This window comes from Cydia fagiglandana, chromosome 8 (genome assembly GCF_963556715.1).
Source record: "Cydia fagiglandana chromosome 8, ilCydFagi1.1, whole genome shotgun sequence".
NCBI classification, from domain to species: domain Eukaryota; kingdom Metazoa; phylum Arthropoda; class Insecta; order Lepidoptera; family Tortricidae; genus Cydia; species Cydia fagiglandana.
In genome coordinates this window covers 2,417,564-2,441,200 of record NC_085939.1, presented here as the reverse complement: position 1 = coordinate 2,441,200, position 23,637 = coordinate 2,417,564, and the positions used below count along the sequence as shown (strand labels likewise).

At 36.5% G+C, this 23,637-nt stretch overlaps 1 protein-coding gene across 1 annotated transcript in view; it reads left to right on the top strand.

Moving 5' to 3' along the window:
* LOC134666899 (uncharacterized) overlaps window positions 1–23,400 on the top strand; it is a 183,515-nt gene extending 160,115 nt beyond the window's left edge. The window contains exon 6 of the mRNA XM_063524204.1: window positions 23,256–23,400. Within this exon, the coding sequence (XP_063380274.1) occupies window positions 23,256–23,400 (145 nt within the window). The remainder of the gene's footprint in view (window positions 1–23,255) is intronic.
* Window positions 23,401–23,637: the final 237 nt, after the last annotated feature.

The window sequence follows — 23,637 nt, the reverse complement described above, 5'->3', positions numbered from 1 at the left end:
GCGTACCCGATCTGCGAAGGAAGGCCGGCATTCGCCCATTCTTATCATCAGACGACTTTCATTACGAACTTTTTTAATCGTCCTTTGTCCTGAAAAAATAAATTCATCGCGACGCCGGGACAGTCCGCCGTAATTAAACTGACACCATCCCCGGGGACGAGTTTTGAATGTTATTAGAATCTCTTTCGCGCCCCGTTGCGTCTGATTGGAAACCTTTATTCACTACAACAACTAAATATACAATGTTAAGTTTAACATATTGTTTATTTCGAAACGTGCGGCTTAGTTTAACATGCATCGGGGACAGAGGTAATATAATTAATAATCAAACGAACTTACCTGTGAAGTTTGATTACAATTATACGAGTATCCAAATCCAAGACAACAAATATAATTTACAAGCAGCAGTACATGGAATCATGCCGTCCTTGTCACATATTTTAGAGATATAATATTTAAAAAACAAGTTCGCACTGTTCCTCTCCCTCACTACGTCATCATCCCCCGCCATCCCACTCTAACGCCGCTCCTCGGATACCCGTCATTATTTCAGAGTGGATCTTTTTTGTGTTATGAACAGAGACTATTTTATTTTAATTTTCGGGGTTGGGGGGCGGGAATTTGTTGTCTTGGATTTGGATACTCGTATAATTGTAATCAAACTTCACAGGTAAGTTCGTTTGATTATTAATTATACTTCCTATCCAAATCCAAGACAACAAATATAATTTACAAGCAGATGTTCAGAGCCTTGTATCTAAATACAGCTGCGAAAATAAAATGAAATATCGATATCAAATCAGTAAGTTACGTATACCGTTACTGATATTACTGATTTCAGCTCACAATTTAGTAGGATATATCTACCTGCAAATGTAATTTTATATAAGTATAGCATTGTCTATTATAATGATAAGCGTCATTAATTAACGGGTAAAATTAGGTACCTTTTATATTTCTTTTTGGTGAAAGTAGAAAATAATAAAGTATTAAACTTTCTTTGAAGTTATTGTAATACCTATTGATAGACTTTAAAAAACAACTTCATAAAATTATGATTATAACTGTTGTTTATGTAATTTTGCCTTTGCTTATGTAGACCGTTGAAAGGTGTGTCCAATCTTTAGCTCTGAACCAATTTTTATAGCACTTTATTCCCATTACATTACAATTTCAATTTCAATTTTACTAAGATATACATTGTTTTAATTTTCAAGATCATAATTACTACAACGGTTTAGGTTGTTTTCTGTCAGACACTTATACATATAAATAAGCCATTTTGTATCATTTAGATTTTACCAACCACTCACTGGATGTAATTATTTTATGCGTTATGATTAATCTATGAATGCATGTCTTTTTGAGTATTGACAAGTAGAATAAAATATAACTTTATGACACTTTGCAATGAATATCCAATACAAAAATAAATACCCTCTTCTATACACAGCCTTTAAATGTGGGTAAAGAAGATTTTTCTTCATTGCAAGGTTGTCATAGAAATCAAGTTTCTATACTTTTAGACTAAGTCCGGACAATTACTAGTAGAAAAGCCTGTAGGTGCTGTTTTGAAACTTTTAATTTTTCAAATTTTCATTTATAATTCAGCTTCAAATTATAGATTTATATAGTTAGTCAAACCAATTTGTCAGTCAGTAACAGGAAAACTATACTCATCCTCTTCTTTTGGGTGCTAGTACTAACTAGTGTAAGACAAAGATAGTATGATTTTCTTTTTCTTTGATTGAAATGAGACAGTCACATTCTCAAACGATATGTAAATAGCTAAATAATGTATATAATAGACTACCTTTATTAATAAATAACTCGTCTTTCTTTACGTATATGACCGATGATGACTACACGTGATACAAGTGGCAAGCAAACTTTGGGCGCTTGTAGTGTAGGTATATAGTTAGGACTTAAGGTATGATATATTTGTGGACGATATATAAGGCATTTACTTGAAATTTATCATTCAAGGAGTAACTTACAGTAACCTTTTTTAAAAGTAACAATTATACTGTGCAGCGTGCACAGTATTCTTGTGATACACAACCAACAATCATTGTTTAAGCTTTCTCGTGTTACGTAGCTTCCAATAGGGTATTATATGTATACTGTAAGTATTTAAAATAAATTATTTTACACCATGCATGAAATACACAGATAGGAGTTATTTTTAGAAACACAAGTTCTATTTAATAAATTGGATAGAAATATAAAAAGAAGGTGAGTTGACCGTGACGTCACGATCTAATGTTTCATATAAATTCCATATTAGCAAATCGTTTTGACAGTTCTAAAAAGGTAACTGATTTGTAGTAGTAGTAGTAAGTAGTAGGAAAAATACGCTATTATAACTGTTCAGCAAGACAATATGACAACCTAGTGCATTTAAATTAATGACAATATTTAATTTTATTATTGTTTAAGGATGATCAATCCTTTATTGCGATTGTCAATCTAGCTATTTAGCGATGGCGACTCATGTAACAGTATTTAACTCTGGTTGCATGGTTGTACAATTGTGCATATTGGTTTTCAACTGAGGATTCCAGCGTTGATTTCGCGTCGTGGGATATATGCATCAACCACGGCGCAGCCCCTGTTAGTTGCGGCGACGGTCCCCTGAAGTTTAGAGCTGAGATAACCAAATCGTAATAAGCAAATAGTACTGGATTTGTTACGAGTAGGTAAATCGGGCTCGTTGAGATGGTATATATTTGACTGCAGGTCAAAGATGCTGTTTGAAGCTATTTGGAACACAACGTCGTGATGTGTATAATAATTTGAATGTAAAATCGGTTAGAGGGTTATATCTCTTTCCATATATTGTTCACTCGTCATACAGCACTTTTTTTTTTAAATAGGATTTTAGGCTGCATTAACACCAATTAAATTGCTTCAACGTAACTAAAGTCTCCTCTGTATTTCACATACGTAAGCCAGTATACGTAGCCACATCATCACTATTAAAGTGGAGTCAACTTAAAGGTCTGGATACAGGCTATGACAAGTACATTACATTGGCATCAACACTGTTACAGTGGAGCAACGTTATATATCTTTGACTCATTTTATAACGATCAAAGCGTCTGCAGAACAAACATACCGAAGAGCGTAATGACCGAAGAACGAAGTGATCGAAGGGCGAAGCGACTGAAGAGCGTATCATCCGAAGAGCGAAGCGACTGAAGAGCGAAGCGACTGAAGAGCGTATCATCCGAAGGGCGAAGCGACCGAAGAGCGTAGCATCCGAAGAGCGAAGCGATCGATGAATCAAATGACCGAAGCAATCGAAGAGCGAGTCAGCCATTATTATGTAGTTTTTGATATTACGCAATAATCATCATAAATCTTCAACACAGTAAAAGTGGAGTAAGGATAGCCTCGTCACTATTAATGCGGGGCGAATTTAACCTCGACGCTGTGAAAGCGGAGCTCTCTACACAATGGCTGTGGCGTAAAAATAGCCTCATCACTATTAAAGTGGGGCAAAATTACCCTCAACGCTGTTAAAGCGGAGTTCTCAACACAATTAATGTGGAGTAAAGATAGCCTCGTCACTATTAAAGTGGGGCAAATTTAGCCTCAACGCTGTTAAAGCGGAGCTCTCGACACAATAATGTGGAGTAAAGATGGCCTCTTCACTATTAAAGTAGGGCAAATTTACCTTCAACGCTGTTAAAGCGGAGTTCTCGACACAATTAATGTGGAGTAAAGATAGCCTCTTCACTATTAAAGTGGGGCAAATATAACCTCAACGCTGTAAAGGCGGAGCTCTCGACGCAATGAATGTGGAAAATTTTGCCTCGACTTCTCGTTTGTAACTAAATATTTATTCGATATGAATTGTAATTTATACGTGTTAATTAATGTGAAATATCACAAACTCTCCTTTGTCACTGACTTTTATTTGATAACACGGTTTATACCTACCTGTTTGATGATCATCTTGTTGCATAGTATACCTAAGCTTCTAAGTACTCACTCTACTTAAACTACCAAATTCGGAATCCCAATTGTCATTTGAAGGTTTAACTTATATTTCCGATACGATTTACGCATGGGTTTACGATCCTCGACGCTATTGTACTAGCGGAGTATTATTATTGGACGTAGTCCATAATATTACACAAATCAAGTACATATACTTTGTCCATGATTTATTTCATTCTAAAATTACATTGAGTTGATAATGTGCGAGTTTATTAAAAGAATCGATGTTAGCACATTCATGAGGTTTACACGTACAAAGATAAACTCTTCACACTTGGTACGCCTCCGTTATAGAGTACTATTGTAGAAAGTAACTCGCTATGTGATGTTTAATATATAGCATTGGTACTTAGTGTCAATCAGTAATGTCTTATTTATCACAAAACAGGAGATCTGATGAGCAAAAGGAGGCGACCAGACCGACTCGACCCAAGACTCAACGATACCACGATGTGCGATTAAAGCCAGTACCTAACCCGTTTTAACCCTTACGGTACATTCACTATGTCGGTATCGGAGCACGCATAGCGCGTGCTGGTTGTATACATCGGTTACTGGCATTAAACACTTTGAACAGTAGGTCAAACTATTCTTTAACTATCTTGTAGATTGTGTATTTAATGAAATTTTTCATGTACCTAAATATAAAGGTACCTGTATACCTACAGGTATGAGGATACCTCCCCATAAGATGCTAATTAAACTTATTGGTTACAGAATATGTCTATTTGCACAAAGACACATTTGCTACCGTGCATAGGCACTTAAATATTACCAATCGGCAAGGATTAATATATCCTATCTTTTTTATTACACGGTAGGGTAGGTCGGACATGGTAAGAACCGTTTTTGTGAAACGATTACTTAGTACATATAAATACCTATATAAATTTTATTCAATTCGGATATAATTTGTATACAGTATATAAAATCTGTAGGCGAAAGCATGTCAATATATAATATAATAATATGGTGTTCGCATTCGTAAACAATTTACTGAGCGAACATTGCATACCTATGAATGTAACATATTTTATTCAAAACATGAAATGTAAGTAATATCATACATATTACTATAATCTATCATTTTTGTGATTTATCTATTTATAGCTCCGTACTTATTTCATCCGTAAGTATTTTATTCTAAAAAGAAGATAGTTGTAACAATTGATTTCGTACGAAAGCAAAGTTACTTAGTTGATTTATTAGGTAATGAGTTTATAACGCTAAATGAAATTACGATTTCAAATTAAAGTTTACCAGCAATGTAAAGGATTGCAAACGAGACTAGACTTGCCGTGCCGAAAAACCATTAATTTTTCGCTCGGCCACGGCGGCCGGCGGCGGTACAAGTAATGTTTTGATTCTATAATTATCATTCAGCGCTCAATAGACATATTAAAATTACTCACCCTAACTTCATCAATCGACACACACACAGAGATATTTAGAGGAACACTATTTTGGCGAAAATACGTGTGACTCGGACTAACACAAAAACATGTAATGACGGGTATCCGAGGAGCGGCGTTAGAGTGGGATGGCGGGGGATGATGACGTAGTGAGGGAGAGGAACAGTGCGAACTTGTTTTTTAAATATTATATCTCTAAAATATGTGACAAGGAGGGCATGATTCCATGTACTGCTGCTTGTAAATTATATTTGTTGTCTTGGATTTGGATAGGAAGTATAATTTATAACATCGTGTCGCCAGGTTATTATCCGATTCTTGATAGGTATTGTTTTCTGGAATGAAGTGAGCACAGAACAATAAAAATGTCGTCGCTAAAGCATTTAAAATACATTTTTCTTCTAATATTTTCTATCTCACTTTATTTTGAAAAACGTTTAAAGTGCTCACTTTTTATTATTAAAAGGTTTGTAAGCTGCCTACATGTTTTCATAAATTTTAATGGTATTTTCGAGAGCATTTTTTTGTTTTATCTAATTACAACGTGTAATTTTACTGGGCTTATATTAATTAGTCGTCATTTATTTTAGACTCCATTAAATATTCGTCAAAACTAGACGAGGATACTTTTATGAATTCATCTGTAGGTATTTATCTAAACAAAAAATATTCTCGAAATAAATTACTAAATTAGGACGTCTGTAGGTTACATCTTAATCCTTTTGTCGACAAATATAGTTTTAAATATGTCCTCAAATTAGTTGGAATAATAAATTTTTGAAGAAGTTGATGGGCAGCGGGCTGGCACCGAGCCAAGCGTCCCCACTTTCCCTCGCGTTCTGAGCATTTCTCTGTCGTACCTACGAGTATTATAGACCAAAAACGGACAGCGCACATTTGCCGCTTCCGAGAAATTGCCGATTCCCAGCAACGTGCTCCGGCAGACGGAAATGTTTTATGAGTAATGAATTGCTATGGAATTGATGGTTCCGAGATGAGTTTCAAATAATGTTGGAGTTTTCACGCCGTTTATCAACGTTCTAATACTTAACGAGTCGTATTAGACGCGTATTCGTTGTTGCTTGTTGCTTCATTTAGTTTATTTCTGAATTTATTATTCTAATTGCTGAATTTTACTGTTACTTATTTGTAAAGAACAATCACTAGTATATTAATTGTAATGAAATAATAGTCTAGAAAATGTACTGTCAGTTCGGAAAAGATTCACTAAATAAAACTTTAGACATACATTTTTGACTTTGGTCGAAGTCCAATTTTTAATGTTCACTCTTGATAAATAATCTTATTACAACTATACCAACTTAATATAATACCTAATCGATCTCGTGCTTACGTATACTATTAGATAGGTCCTTCTTATAAATCACACACTTGCTTAAAAAATTTGTATAAATAGTTCATCGTCCGTCATTTTCCGTTAAATGAGGAAGGTGGGCAAATATATAGGTATGTAGATATTTTCTAGAATCAAAACTAATAGTTATTATTGGAAGCGAGTTAGTACACAAAGATAAATGATATATGTACTTGTAAATACTAAAATTTCATATTAAAAATACCTATCTAAAATGGTTTCAGCTGTCTCATTATTAATGCTGTTGTTCCAAATTGCTTTTAATTTAGTTGATTTGAAAAATTATAATTTAACTGTTGATTATGGTTTTAATGTTTAATGGCATTTTGTAAAATAATGTATTAACTGTATTTAACTGTTATAAATATAGGTATTTTCTGTTCGTAATGTACAGATAAAAGAGATCAGTACTTATGCACACGATAACATTGTCCATCGGTGGACCATATTACAAAAGGCATAGGCGCGAAGGGATAGACGGTATATCCCTTCGCGCCTACATTTTTCAAAATTGCCGCCCTTTTCTACTACACATATAAAATTTTAATTTGGCGCCTTTTTCTACTGACAAGTTTTGCTTGTCCATCTATAATTCGAAAACAGTTCGATGATTGAAAGAAAAAAAACTGTAGGTAATTAATTGTTAATGAAGCGTGAAAACTGCACGTCAATGATTACTTGCATCGTGATTGACGTGGAATGACGTTCGCAGAGCGCTCCGCACTAAGCGAGCGATAATGGGCCTACGCTGCCTGCAGTCGATCCGCGAGACTGGCTGTAATCGCGAAATGCACTGCCTAACACAAATTGTACAGAATAATTGTTCGCAGTGTTGTATTCACTTATATTATAGAAATAAAAAGAGTAAAAGGTGCCCATCGAACACATAATAATATCTATTTTGTAACATTAACTAAAATACTCACTATACCATGTAAGCTGTAAAATAATAAGTAGCTACCTATGCGTATGCGAATAACGCACTGTATGTTCGGACGTTAAACGTAAATAATGACGTTTATTTCCTCATCCTCTAGATATGGAAATAGTAAAAAAAACGCCCCACGAGTTCTTTATTTTTAAATTAACTCGAGGGGGTTCTGCAAAGAAGTGCACGAGAATGTGACACTAAGGTTGCGAGGGCCGCTCGCTCGGCTAGTGCTCTGGAGTGTCATCTCGCTAACACATTGTCTAGCGTCATTGTCTGCGGGCTCTCTCGTTACACCGATGTTCAACTTTTTATTTACGCCCAAGTGCACTCTGCGTCTGTCGCGTCGAGAGCTGAATTAAGGCTCTCGCTGTTGATATGGGATCATTCAACCCGAGAATATCGAATTACGCAGCGCACTGGGCGCTTTGTTGGTTACTTGCACGTGATATTCCTTTTGTGGAAGCCCGCGAGCATCCAGCTCCAGCCCCCGCGAGTTATGTACCGCCTGGCGAACTTTGGAACCTCAGTGCTCACTTGAAACGCAATCGCTTATTAGTTTTTATTTTTCGTGCAACTATTTAGATGCGCGTAAACATTATTATAAACTTAAAGGCTTCGTCGATGGATAAGTAAATTTGTTCAGAATTTTGATTACTTTGACGTTAACCGCATAGGATTTTTAAGACTTCAGCACCCTAACTAGAACACTGACGTTAGCACTAACTTTTTGCTTGGAACTATAAGTGGATCTGATTGCATTAAATTTCAGAGCGGAGTAGCGCAGTACCTTCCATGTTTTCGTTTGGAAGCGTTTGAATAATGTTTTTAGTCTGGTTCAATGGTGGCCTTATTAGAGGTCCGGTTGCGGAAATTGAATCTGGAGCTACGCAGCTTCCGGACGGCATCGCGCTTCCGACTCACTAGCTCGGAACAACCTCCGAGTTATTATTTACCTTTTACTTTTCGTTTTACTTCACATTGCTTCGTTCTTCAATTCAGACATCTAATAAACACTGAATTGCAGATGGACTGTTTGCATTATTGCAATTAATTGCAGTTTTTCAAAATTTCCGGCTGCTTTAATTCGCTATTTCCATGTTGATAATTCCATTTCTGGTGCTTAAAAAGTAGATAGGTAAACAGTAAGCTACTCTTTTTTGTTTTAGCTCGTTAGGCTCTACACTGTACTGGTACGGGGCTTTTGATTTGCCTCTTGGCTAAAGGTTAATCCGTTTGTCAGTATAGTCTGCACAAGATAAAAGAGAGAAGTTCCCGACAATCAACGGCGCGTCTTTGTTATGTGTGACTTTAGTCATATCTGTGTTTGTGCCGCCGTGTTGTGTGTGTTTGGGGATGGCATTGTCTGCTGCGTCAGGCGGCAACTCTGAGATTGTGTCATGCTAACTAGAACAGCGGGATGCACTTGCCTTTATGTTTTGATTCCAACACTGCAAAAATATTTATAAAGTTATGAAAAGACCGCAACTTCATGTTTCCGTTATGAACTAACAAGTAACAAACTTCACAGCGTCTAAGTTACCTACACTCTAAAGTTTTCGTGTATCGCTGTAATATAACTAGTAAGTGATATTGCCAATAACAGCAGAACTAGAGTGAATAAAGGTGACGTTCGGATTCAGACTGCACCAGTATGACTTCAGCAGTACTGCGGAACGACATTCTCAAAACAAAATCTCATAAATCCGGACAGTAACATGGATTTTGATATTTGCGACATTTGCAATATGCAGTGCTGGTGTAGCTTGAATCAGAACGTCACATCTAGGTTTTTATAACTATAAATAAATAATTAAATATACCTTAATTAAACGTCTTCTAGAAATTTCTCGTGCAGTCAGCGTCTACCACGCTCTATTATTGTTACAAACAGAGTAATCTGCAGTTTGCGTTTTTAACTGCCTCTCATAATTACTCTAAAATATGTGTAATATATCTATAGTCTTGTAGTGTTTGTTGAAAACAAGACATTATTTGACCTTATTATTTCTTTAACTCTACATTGCCTTGGGAATAAAACGATTTTACCGATCACTATAATAACTAGGTTTCAAATTCATTGATTTTCATCGTCAAAGCCCGGCTATTGTTGCAAACACCGCTGTAATTTACGTGGTATCACATTAACGGTGACTGAGCGGTTTCTCTTAATTATCATTTTGCACGGTTCGTCAAACACACGCCTGGCCCCATCCTGTTCGAAATACCCCATATAAATATCCCCGCGGTCACCTTTCTATATTATTTACCCGAATCACATAATCCCTGGTGAAATTAATTAACTTTGGACATTCATTAGTTACAAGATTAGTAATGTAATTACACTTAATTATTACGCAATAGCTACACCTAGTCCAATAGTATATTACAACAAAATAAGGGCCAAAGTTACAAAACAAAACGAAGTAGAATTTTGTAATGACAGGCATTAGATACCTACAGCTTAAGTAATGTTGTGCTTAAGCTTTATTCATAACCCTTTATTAGATGTCCTGGATTATCCGCAGGCACTTTGACGGGTTAATTAAACAGTAAATGAAGGTTCAAAAATGGTCATACGAAATATTGCTAACAGCAACTTCACTGAATATGTAAATTCGTAACGTATATATTATGCTTTTCTACAAGCCCGCCGTGTGTATTTATTCGAGAATAATAAATGGAATACATTTTAATTTTTTTCCGCACTCGTTGTTATTGGGCAGTCAAGGGAGATTGTTACCTATTTTTTTTAAATGACCTATTGCCCTAATTAACATTGTACGTCCATCGCACTACTGCAGCTCAATTTCTGAAATCGTTTAAACTAAACTACAAAAACCGGCCAAGAGCATGTCGGGCCATGTTCAGTGTAGGGTTCCGTAGTTATCCTTCTGTCACAATAGGCTGCCCTGAACGAAGGCTATTATGTAGTATCATGTACTAGCAAAAGGCCTTTGCAACGCTTTGTAGGTAGGGTAGGGTAGTTAAAAGTTACGCTTGTTGTATCTGTACATATAGTTCGTTTTTTTTAGCATTAGAAAGAACTTGCAAGAAGGTAAGCGATCTTGACATGTCTTTTAATTGAAAAACGCTTTTTAAAAATCAATAACTATTACTTATGAAAGCAGAAGGATATAAATGATCGTATTAGATTCATAATTGTTACATATTTGCCGTAATTTATTTTTAAAATGTGTTTTTCAATTAAAAGATACATCAAGATTGTTTAGTATAGGTATATAGTAATGGTAAAAAAGCGTGATCATCATCATAGGCCCGTAGTAAGTATATCTATTTACCTATTTATATATGTACATCTCGCGTCGAATGAATCATCACCCTATGATAATTTTAAAGGCTTAATTTAAAAAAAATATTGAGTAATTATATTTTAACCGTTATTTTAGTATTCATAATTTATAGCGCCGATATAACTAATGTTATCAAGCACTGTAAATATCATTTATACGCAGATGACGTTCAATTGTATTACTCAGATCACTGTAATGACTTTGCCAATTCAATCGTTAAAATTAACGAAGACCTCGAAAACATATCATCCTGGGCTGAAAGAAACTGTTTGTTATTAAATCCTCTTAAAACGAAGTACATGATTATGGGCACTTAAACACAGATTACTCGTATTTTGGACTGTGATCCTCAATTAAGCATCAGAGGCTCTGCAATCGATCGTGTAGAAGAGGCTAGAAACTTAGGTGTAGTACTTGATAGTCAGTTGAGGTTTGAGAAACACGTAGGTGAATTGGTTAGGTCATGTTTCTTTCGCCTCAAGGTTTTATACCAGATCCGAAATCTTTTGAGTGAGAACGTCCGCATTACTTTATGTGAATCGCTGATTCTTTCAAAATTGAATTATGGTGATATAGTTTATGGACCACGCCTGCAACATAAAACTCGTCGCTTAATACAAAGAGTACAAAATGCGTGTTACAGATTTTGTTACTCAATACCCCCTAGAAGCCACATTACACCGTATTTGAACAAATCGTCCATGCTGAATATGTCTTCTCGGCGACATCTACATCTTGCATGTCTCCTCTTTGGCGTCTTAAACAATAAAACTCCGGAATATCTCTTCTCCAAAATTAATTTTTCAACATTTCACAATCGTCATGGCACTAGGTCAACTCGGCGTTGTCTCTTAGAAATGTACCCTCATAGAACAATTGCATTTACCGGTTGTTTCCGATATCTCGCGACCAAATGCTGGAATGATATCCCTCCACCTGTAAGACAGCTCAAAAATAAGCTAACTTTTAAACACCAGTTTAAAAGGATACTGCTTGAAAAACAAAAAACAGGTATACCATATGGCTTTTTGGTTGCGGATTTCAGGATCTAATCGGTAATTCGAAGGATTTCCAGGAGAACTAGAACCAAACCCAATGCACTCACTCACTTTTATTTTATTTTATGGCCACTTAATATGGTTTACTAACGAATGGGCCAAAATCGTTTCCCAAAGTATCACATCCCAAACTATGTTTCCCAAATTATCATTTCCCAAAAAAATGTTTGGCAAAACAACTTATCGCAAATTTTCAGTTAGCAATAGTCTTTTTTGGCAAGTTATTGTTTAGCAAATAATTACTTGGACAAGTTTCATTTTACCAAATATTATTTAGTCAAATGTATCATTAAGCATAACTTACATGTCCCAAAATATTGCATGGCATACAATTTACATACCAATAAAGTGGAGGCTGCAGAATTTTATTTGTCTAGTATTTAAATGATCATTACATATACATAGTAAAATGTAACGTCAAAAAAAGACATTCTTACTGCCAAAAATATGTAGTAAATGATCACTAAAATTAAAACTCCATTTTAATGTAAAATGACAACCAAATTTGTTACATCTTGCTATACTATTAAAGCAAATAACACCAAAGTAATCATTGTAACCCAAAAATAGTAAATAACCACCAATATTCAAACCACATTTTAGTTTAAAATGTCATGCAATTTTTTTACATCTCGTTATTCTATTAAATTAATTAATCCACTTCGATGACCTTTTTTTAGTACATAGAATTTCGTTTCTGTAAGGACCGCAGTTCTAACCTAACCTAACCCACTTTTCTAATAGCATTTCGATTCTGTGAGGGTGACAGTTCTAACCTAACCTAACCCACTTTTCTGATAGCGGTTCCGTTTTGTGAGGATCGTAGTTCAAACCTAACCCAACCCACCCAAATTACGTAGAATTTAACGTACCTATTATAACATAACAAAAAGTACTTTAAATAGAGATGCCTATTTGTCAAATTTGCGAAGTGACAATTTTGACCAAACATCTTTTTGGAATATAATATTAGACAATAAAAAACGTTTGCTAAATAAGTTTTTGTCCTAATAACATTTGACAAAGTAAAATCATGCCAAATGTTAATTTGACCAAATAAATTATATGCGAAGTGTAACTTTGCTAAAGGTTCCTTTGGGAAATGAAACTATTGCGATAAGTTTGTTGGGAAGTGAAATTTGGCGAAATGTATTTGGCCGAAACGAAAGTACACCACTTAATATTCTTATTTTTGTTTTATTTATGTATTTTTATTTCGGAATGTTTTAACACCATTTAACTACACACTGTTTATCATCACATTTACCCAAGTGTAACGTGATCTGGGTTCCGGCAGAATATCAGTGCTTTGCTCAAAAGAGCGAAGCGTATAGCTGAGTCGGAACCCTTTTGTTTTTGCTGCAATGCACACAGAGTACAGCAAGTAAACCCATCTTTCCGTGTTTAAGTATTTTTTATTGTTAATTAAACTCTGTAGATATTTTTAGTTTTGTTCTGTTTGTAATGTACCTATTTGTAAATTGTGTGTTTTTGCAGCATACAAATAAACGTTTTATCTATCTATCTATCTATCTATCTATCTATCTATTCAAAATATGCGATACTTCCAAAAAATTACCTACGAACATTTTATATGATATCTACTCCACATAAAAATGTCAGTCATAAAGACTATCATTCGACTCGAGAGGTATATAATATGTAAAATTTATCAACAAAGTTTCTAGTGACACTGACGGACCGGTTGATATGGGACGCAGTCCAAGTTTAATTGTTTATTTAGAAACCACCAACTTCTCGAATTAGGTCACCCGGAATAGCAATTCGCAACATTAATTAATATTTATGTTTGAACTGTACCGTGCCCTTGAGTGATTAAGCGACATTTCAAATAACAGTTAGCTGAGGACTATTCCCCTTATTTGTGTTCCAAATCATAACTCTAAGACATTGCTTCTAGTTTATGCAATTAATTTGTGAGCACTCTACGTAATTGGTTTTATTTCAGCGTATTTCGCATAAAATTTATAGGATCACGACCGATCTCGAGTAGGTATCTCACAATATGTAATAAGAGACATATTGGGTGTATCGTAATTTGATCTCGTCAAATCATCTCGCTAAAGAGGCGAAACGAATCGTAAATAATACTTGTGAATTAACGAGATAAATCCTTTTGTGTTGCGCTGAGAGCTCGGAGGTAGACATATTAATAGGGCTGAATATCCTTCAATGCTGCACAGCTGTGTTATTATAGTTCGGCTATTGTTGGTCTGTTTGTGTGCGTAATCTGAAAGCTCTATTTGTTGCAACCGTGGTGACATCTGTGCGCGGACTAATAACATGACTGTTTTCCTTCGAGTATAACCTCTAATTACGAGGACGTACATTGTTTGCTTTGAAAATGTCTCCAGGTCTGTAGTTATTCACATTTTATAGTTTTATTATAGTCAATAAAGTAGATTGGCTCCATCCAATAAAAGATAAAAGGTTTTTAATCATTTTATACTCGAGTGCAGTACTGTGTATCAATATTGATACCACAAGTCAGTTATAGTGTTTAACTAAACTCAGTCCTAGGTTCGCTTCCTCAAATCTCGTGTTTATGCAAACCACCAGCCATGCGGCTAAACCTTAGGTTTGCTTGATCCAATCTCAGGTTTGGCAAGTGGTCGTATCCCAAAACTAATAACAAATATCAACATGACGAGTCAAACTTAAAGTGACGAACTTGGACAGTCAAATCCTGAAACGAATATTCTCGTATTATTACTGAAGTCTATTATTATTATTATTTTGTATCTCCTTTTGGATATCACGGGCCTATAATCCCGGTTTTTTGATAGGCTTGCGTGGGGACACAGATCCAACACGTAGAGGCCCCTTGGAGAGCTTTAATGTCATGTAGAACGCCTGCTGGAACCCGTTCACAGGCGCAACAATAGATACCCATGAACCGGTCGCAGCAGGCATTGGGACTATTGTAGCAAAAGTGAATAGTATACCGGTCTATGGATTGAAGTTTGGGTGGACAATGAGACTGGGCTATTGTAAAGAGTTCGGACACCTGCCATAACAATGCTAACACACGTTATCGAGGCAGGTGGTGACTTGCCGCCGACTAGATGGGCCCCTGAAACTGCCGTCGCGAAGACGACCAGGAGCAACATCGGTGTGAGCGGCTCAGGGGTGTCGAGAGGTGTGCGCCGCTTTCTACCCAGTGGCTGTTAACAGCCACTGTGCCAACTCGCGTCTTATGCATCTTTCACTTCCACCCCTGGAGCATATAGCTCTAACGACTCCTCTCTGGACGGCCAATGAAGGCAAGCCAGAGCTGAGAGTCCTGCGGGTCCCCTTGGGGTCCACTCCGACCGATGAAGACACGCCGGAGACGGAGACCCTGACCGACTCTCGGGAGCACTCGGGTCCGTGGGGTCGTTACTCCCCAACAGCTCGCCACAAGCTGCCCTGCGGGCTTATTATTATTGTTTGTATCTCCTTTCTGGATTTCACGGGCCTATAAATCCCGGTCTTTTGATAGGCTTGCGTGGGGATACAGATCCAACACGTAGAGGCCGTTTGGAGAGCTTTAATGTCATGTAGAACGCCTGCTGGAACCCGTTCACAGGCGCAACAATAGACACCCATGAACCGGTCACAGCAGGCATTGGGACTATTGTAGAAAAAGTGAACAGCGTTCCGGTCTATAGATTGCAGTTTGGGTGGACAATGAAACTGGGCTATTGCAAAGAGGTCCGGACACCTGCCATAACAATGTTAACACCGTCATCGAGGCAGGTGGTGACTCGCCGCTGACTAGATGGGCCCCTGAAACTGCCGTCGTAAAGACGACCAGGAGCAACATCGATGTGAGCGGCTCAGGGGTGTCGAGAGGTGTGCGCCGCTTTCTACCCAGTGGCTGTTACCAGCCACTGTGCCAACTCGCGTCTTATGCATCTTTCACTTCCACCCCTGGAGCATATAGCTCTAGCGACTCCTCTCTGGACGGCCAATGAAGGCAAGCCAGAGCTGAGAGTCCTGCGGGTCCCCTTGGGGTCCACTCCGACCGACGAAGACACGCCGGAGACGGAGACCCTGACCGACTCTCGGGAGCACTCGGGTCCGTGGGGTCGTTACTCCCCAACAGCTCGCCACAAGCTGCCCTGCGGCAATAAAACACCGCTTCAATTATATATTGCATTTGGGAGTTTGACTTATCCAAAATTGACAGGGGGCAATTGCACATAAAATCCCGATGGGTCGAAATGTATCCGCAAAGGCCTCCGAATTTATAAGATAAAGGGCCCGATCCGGATTTTGAAATAGACATCTATTAGATATCTTTTAGACATTACTAAGTTACGATAACGATATGTTTAAGATCTAACCTGTCAAATTTGACATTTGCGCGATTCTGGAGATACTCTTGAACGATTTCCACAGGATTTGACTTAGAGATCCACATCTAATAGATATCTTACTCTATCTAACGTAAAAGTGACATTGGTTGCCCGAATTGCGCTGCAAAAGAGAACTAGTTCATATCTAAACTATAATGTATCTAGCACGTTCGTCTCTTTTGAATGTTTTGAAGTTCGAATACGGCAGAAGATATCCAATATTATCACAAGAGGCCATTCATGTTTGTTTATCAAACTTAGGAATACCGCAGTTTTGAGGTTTCGGTCAGCGTCAAATATACATATATGTAGTGAAATACAAAATGACGGCGACAGTACCCAAATCGGGAGACATCTTTATTCTATTCTGTCTAATGTGTGTTACGGTATATATATTTGGCCAATATGACAGTCACTATCTATTTGAGACTGGCTGTAAGTACATGTATTATTTACATACCTATATGTATTACACCACAAAGTGTGTTCGAGTTCACATAAGTAATTATTAAAGAAGGCAAGTTTTATCGAAGCCAAGTAAGTGAAGTTTGGTCAACATCGTTCCGTATTACGCACTGAATAGAATGACGTTGCCCAACTGTCCAAACTCAATTATGGTGCAAACAAAATTCCTACTCAGGAAAACGACATTATTAGAGGAAATGCGTAGAAAGAGGCGTAAAATATGTATCAGCTTAGGTTTTTTTATTTTAACAACTTGAAGACGAAAGTTATTGTAATATTTAATATCAAACTCGAAAAGCAGCAGGTACAACCTCCAAGGTCTTCCAGTCAACCTTTGGGTAGAGAAAATAAACAAGTTAATCCAAAAGTAGGTGTTGTGAAAACGTTATGAAGCACAATTTCATACACACAATTAAAGTAAATATGCATACCTACCTAAAGATAAAAAACACATAATACACAAACTTACCTACAAATGTATAAATATTTACTATAAAATAAATCTAAACTACGAGTAACTAAATAACAGAAACATGTCAGCCAAAGAGTTAAAAAACTATATACAAACACTAAAAGTAAGATAGATAATGTTTTTTGAGTACCTATTAATTCATGAGATTTGCGTAGGTATAATACACGTATCCCATATAGCGGCAGTGACCATGCAAACACATCTATTAATTAGTTGCCCAAATCCGCATTAAGTCCCATAAAGTCCCATTACCTGCAGTCCAGGACAGGACAGGAATAACTTACGTTTCTAAGAAGCTCCCCGTCCAACCGGAAAGAATGTTAATAGCTCGTGAAAGCCAGATAAGGAGTACCCTAATCAAATATTCTGGAATCCTTTTTAAGAAAGAAGCGAGGTTTCGGCGAGCGGTCGTGCATAAGCTACTATATCTGTTCCTTTAAAGGAGCAAGACAACTGAAGGACAAATCGTAATCCGCTCCAGGTTTGACCTTTCTTAGCAAGGCTTTCTAAGTTTCTACCTTGCAGGTAGGCCCTCCTGAATATGATACGGATTAAAGATAAAAATATGTACTTATTTTAAGACACTAGCGACCGGTTTTACGCGAAACCTTAACAAATTATATATTATTTCTCAAGAATCTCTCTATTGATAGGTGAAAACCGCATGAAAATCCGTTCAGTAGTTTTCGAGTTTATCGCTAACACACATACACACAAACAGAGAGACGCGGTGGGGGACTTAGTATTATAAAGTGTAGTGGCTCGAAATACATACTCGTACATATATGTACTTACACATGATATGTGTTATTAAGAACCGAACAGTGCTCAATAAAAATTGCAGCTCCAGGATCATGTAGGCACAATATTAATTTAATTTTTTTTTTTTTAGCGTATGTACAGTGAGCGTTACTCCTACTCTGTTTCTTGTTAGGTATTACTTTTTAATTTTTAATTGTGCCTATTAGAGTGATTCATTAATATCTGGTGCCATATTAGATTTAATACACAAATTGTATTTTATTTATTATTCATCACCAACAGGTTCCAAATCCATCTGATGTTTGAGTAAAGTACTACTTGGTAGGTTACTCTTAAGCCGATATTAGTATACGTATTTAATAAGAAGCAATCAATAGTCAAGGGATTTCAAACTAATTGCAGTGATCCAGATAGCTAACTCAACCGACCGGGGTTTGATGCAATATTGATGCATCCAAATTAGCTGGACATTCACTGACTCGGTAACTAATAATATATTATGTTCCTTGATGATTTGCTCCAAAGATAATATTAAACTACATAGGTACACATATTACATATTTTTAAATACTGGAATATTTAATAGATACAAGTAACCTACGGCCCGATTAGAACTTTAAGATACGTCAAATATTACGGCTAAATACGACATGGATTAGATATGTCAGTGTCAAAAGTGAGGTTTTTGTTTGAAGAAACGTAACTTTTGACACTGAAATATCTAATCGTATCTTGCCCTAACATTTGACGTATCTTAAAATTCGAATCGGGTAGCTACATACCTAATCCCAAAAGATAATATTATCTCATTTTTTTAAAGACCTTATTCACTGTCAACATTACGTTAGATACCGTGTATTTGACAACACGTCGCATGAGATCAAACATTGCACAAAAAACCGAATTCTTGATAGAACTCCACGCCGGATCCGTCACGGTGTCACAAAAAAACCGGGCAAGTGCGAGTCGGACTCGCGCACGAAGGGTTTCGTACCACAGTGCAAAAAAAGGCAAAAAAAACGGTCACCCATCCAAGTACTGACCCCGCCCGACGTTGCTTAACTTCGGTCAAAAATCACGTTTGTTGTATGGGAGCCCCACTTAAATCTTTATTTTATTCTGTTTTTAGTATTTGTTGTTATAGCGGCAACAGAAATACATCATCTGTGAAAATTTCAACTGTCTAGCTATCACGGTTCGTGAGATTCAGCCTGGTGACAGACGGACAGACGGACGGACGGACGGACGGACAGACGGACAGCAGAGTCTTAGTATATAGTCCTCCTCACCGATTTCGATGACGGCGACCTCAAAAATTTTTTTACGGATTACGCCTGCTATGGGCCCGAATGTGGCTGGCCAGGCCGAACTTGGTCTTAAAGACTCTTCTGCAGGTGTTACCCTTTGGGTACGGAACCCTAAAAATGCGAATGCACGTTCGTAAGTTTTGTCTCCGATGTACCGGCCGGCCGAACTCTTTGCACAATGCGTCATTGTTGTCCCACATAATACGCGGCATTAACATTTTGTACCGCGATTCACGTCATTGATGACGATTTATTGTCACGCACCACCGCAGCGGACTCTATGTCGTATAATTAATGCTGATTTTTTTCATCCCCAATGATTTAGGTTTGTCAAGTTTGTTTTGCGGGACATCTGCTTCCATTGTTAGCTAAATCTGTCCTCAGGTAAAGCCAGATAATGGGAATTATCTGAGAAAGAGTTGACGTTTCTCCTTTCAACTTTTATGGAGTCGAGTGTTTTGACAATGCCGGGCTATTTAGGGGGATTATTCTTGAAGGTGGTTTATTAAGATTCTTGTCTCTGTGGATTTTTATCAAACCGGGGGTTTTATTGTTAATAAACTCGAGAAAAAAGTTGTAAAAATTTGTAATATTGTATTATTACCGCGGCTCTTAAGTAACCCAAATACGCTTCGTTATTATAAGTTGAAAACTATAGCTATAGCATTAGTTGGAGTCACGCGAGTCGATCGCTCTTACCCACGTATGGGTGCATTCATTTATTGGGTAAACAAAAAATTTACTGATGTCGTATAATTTTATGCTCTAAACAAAGGCTCGTCATTCTCCCCGCGCCCGCGCCATGCTGTCACGGTCGATATATTATAATCAGTATCTTGACTTTTTTAACAGCCTAGTGCGTGACTACGCAGACCACCTTTACTACTAGATGGAACATTATTATCACGTAAGACAACTCGTCGCAATCACCATACATCAACGACCATACATAACATACACAGCTTCAGGATTCATTTTTGGGACATTTGCGAATCGTCATTGATACTATAAATAAAATATTTTTTTTATTATTAAGTCAAGTCAAGTCAAAAATACTTTATTCATGTAGGCCTAGTAACAAGCACTTATGAACGTTTTACATAATAATATATTATCTTAAGCTAATTATCAGAGCAATTTATTGAAGTTAATATTATTCCATAGTAATATTGGATTATTATACAGATCAAATTTAATACTAAGAATTTCACAAAAAGATCGTCAAACATAAAAAAAAATTGTATAAAAAATACTAGTCTAGATGTTTCTAGAATAAAATCTAAATGTCAATAACAAATGTCAATAAAACTTAACAAAGAAGTACATACATTGAATTATCTATTTCGAGTCACAATTAATCCCACGTTGTTTTATCACTCATGTAGTCTTGTGTGGTATAATAAGCTTTAGAAATAAGTTTACGCTTTACATAATTTTTAAATTTATTAATTGATAATTCAGTAATATGGTTTGGAAGTTTATTATAAAATCTTACACAATTACCCATGAATGATTTTTTAATTTTATGGAGCCGTGTGAAGGGCACTGCGAGCTTATGTTTATTTCTAGTATTAATATTATGAATGTCACAATTTTTCCTAAAATTAACAATATTTTTATGTACATACAGAATATTCTCATAAATATATTGACAGTGCACTGTCATTATGTCAATTTCCTTGAATTTATCTCTAAGTGAGTCTCTATGGTTCAATTTATATATTGCTCGAATAGCCCGCTTCTGCAGAACAAAAATGGTATTTATCTCTGAAGCACCGCCCCACAGTAAAATACCATATGCCATAATGCTATGGAAGTAACTAAAATATACTAATCGAGCTGTTTTCACATCAGTTAACTGACGGATTTTGCTCACTGCAAAAGCTGCAGAACTCAGTCTACTCGAAAGAGTAGCAATATGGGGACCCCACTGAAGTTTAGAATCTAAAGTTATACCAAGAAAAACTGTACTATCAACTAATTCCAATTCCTCATCCTTCACAATGACACTTGTTTGCACATGCCTTACGTTACTACTAGTGACAAACTGAATACATTTAGTCTTTTTCTCATTTAACAATAAATTATTAACATTGAACCAATTTACTACCTTTGAAATAGCATCGTTTACATCATTGTACGCTTGTTGCTGTCGTTTGACTTTGAAAATAAGTGAGGTGTCGTCTGCAAACAATACTATGTCATGGTGGGTCTTTACAAGGAATGGCAAGTCATTTATGTAGATAAGGAACAGGAAAGGCCCCAATATTGACCCCTGTGGTACACCCATAGAGACCAATGACCCCGGTGATCGCTGTCCACTCACATCGACCCTTTGTATTCTACCATTTAAGTAGGACTTAAGTAAATTCAGTGCCGATCCTCTAACTCCATAATAGTGTAGTTTCCTGATCAATGTTTCATGACAAACGCAGTCGAACGCCTTAGACAAATCACAGAAGACACCTAAAGCATCTCGTGACTCCTCCCAGGCATCGAAAATATGCTTAATTAGCTCAACACCAGCATCGGTTGTTGAGCGACCCCGTGTGAAACCAAACTGCTTATTATGCATTAAATTATTGCCGTTAAAATGTCGTACTAATTGTGAAAGAACTAATTTTTCAAAAATCTTGCTGAATGTTGGTAGCACAGATATCGGTCTAAAGTTAGTGGGGTCAGAGCTGCTACCAGATTTAAACAAAGGAGTTATTTTACTATGTTTCATTAAATCAGGAAACTCGCCGCAATCGACACTGTTGTTAAATATAACTACCAAGTCAGGCGCTACAATTTCTACTAAGGATTTGACAGCATGGACAGAGACTCCCCTAACATTTTTACTTTAGAAACTACGATTTAATAGTTTCTAAAGTAAAAATGTTAACTATTCCAAACCATTTTTTGATAAAGTAAAATATTTTCAGAAACAATCGGTACGAAAGAAAAATGTGTGTGTGTGTCCCTATAAATTATAAAATAAGAAAAAATCGTAAAACAACAACTTATTAAATATGTAATTTCAATGAAAACTATAGCAAACATGATAGGTCTACTCGTTTTTTAACTGTAACAGTGAAATCAAACCGCTTTTCTTTTTTCATCTTTGTTTTTAGAGAAAGTAAATAATGTATGTTTATGATTATGTTATATTGTTTTAATAATAATAGTTTTGTGTTTTGTATTTACTTAAGTATGCACCTGCATTCGGATTGCATGAAATACAATACAATACAAATCCTCTTTATTGCACAACCTCAATAAAACATTTACAGAGAGACACACATAATACATGAAGACAGAGGTAACAAGAGGCTGTTTCATCGTTAAAGAGCGATCTCTTCCAGACAACCTTTAGGTAGTGGAGAAATAATCGGTAATAATAGGTAATTAAACTATTTAGGAGGTGCAAATTACTAAATTGGAAACTATATTAGCTAGAAAATACCTATAAATATTAACCCCCTTATTACGCTTATTAAAGCTTTACGGGCCTGATTTAGTTAAATTATGTTTTATCCCTTTCTTACAAATACATAAGTCAAAATGATAGATAAGGACAAACGATTATTAGCTAATTGAAGTTTGCAGCGCGTTTATGATTAAGGGGGTAAATGTATAACAATATACTTATACATAAATACTACTTACATATACAGCATTTACATATAAAATTAAATTTTATATAACTTTTTGGCTAATTATAGTAAATGGTTGACTTTCGTAATTTAAGAATAATTTATGCTTGATTTATTAGTTTTTTGTTGTCAATTTAAAGTACTGGTTATTTTAATAGTGGCGTGCCGCCGCCGCTCGGCCGCGCGCCCACGCAGCGACCGCGCCGCGCCGCGCTGGTGCGCTGCACTTGTTCCCCAACATGTGTCTACAAGTACCTTTGTTTATGCTTCCACTCGTGTTTACAATACGCCTTCCAGAACTAAATAAACCTTATCGACGCGCAACCCAATCACTGGCCATTCGACGCATGACCAAAAATAAATTATAAATGTTCAAACATTTGGAGCGTAACATATTGTGTATTGAAAACTCGCAACCCTTGCAAAGGAAACATTCTTTTCTATTACCATACAAAGCGGTGTTAAAATCAATTGGTCAGAGGTATTCATTGCGCGGCACGGCATCTAAACGTCTGTCTTTTGAATCTCATTGTCGTGTCG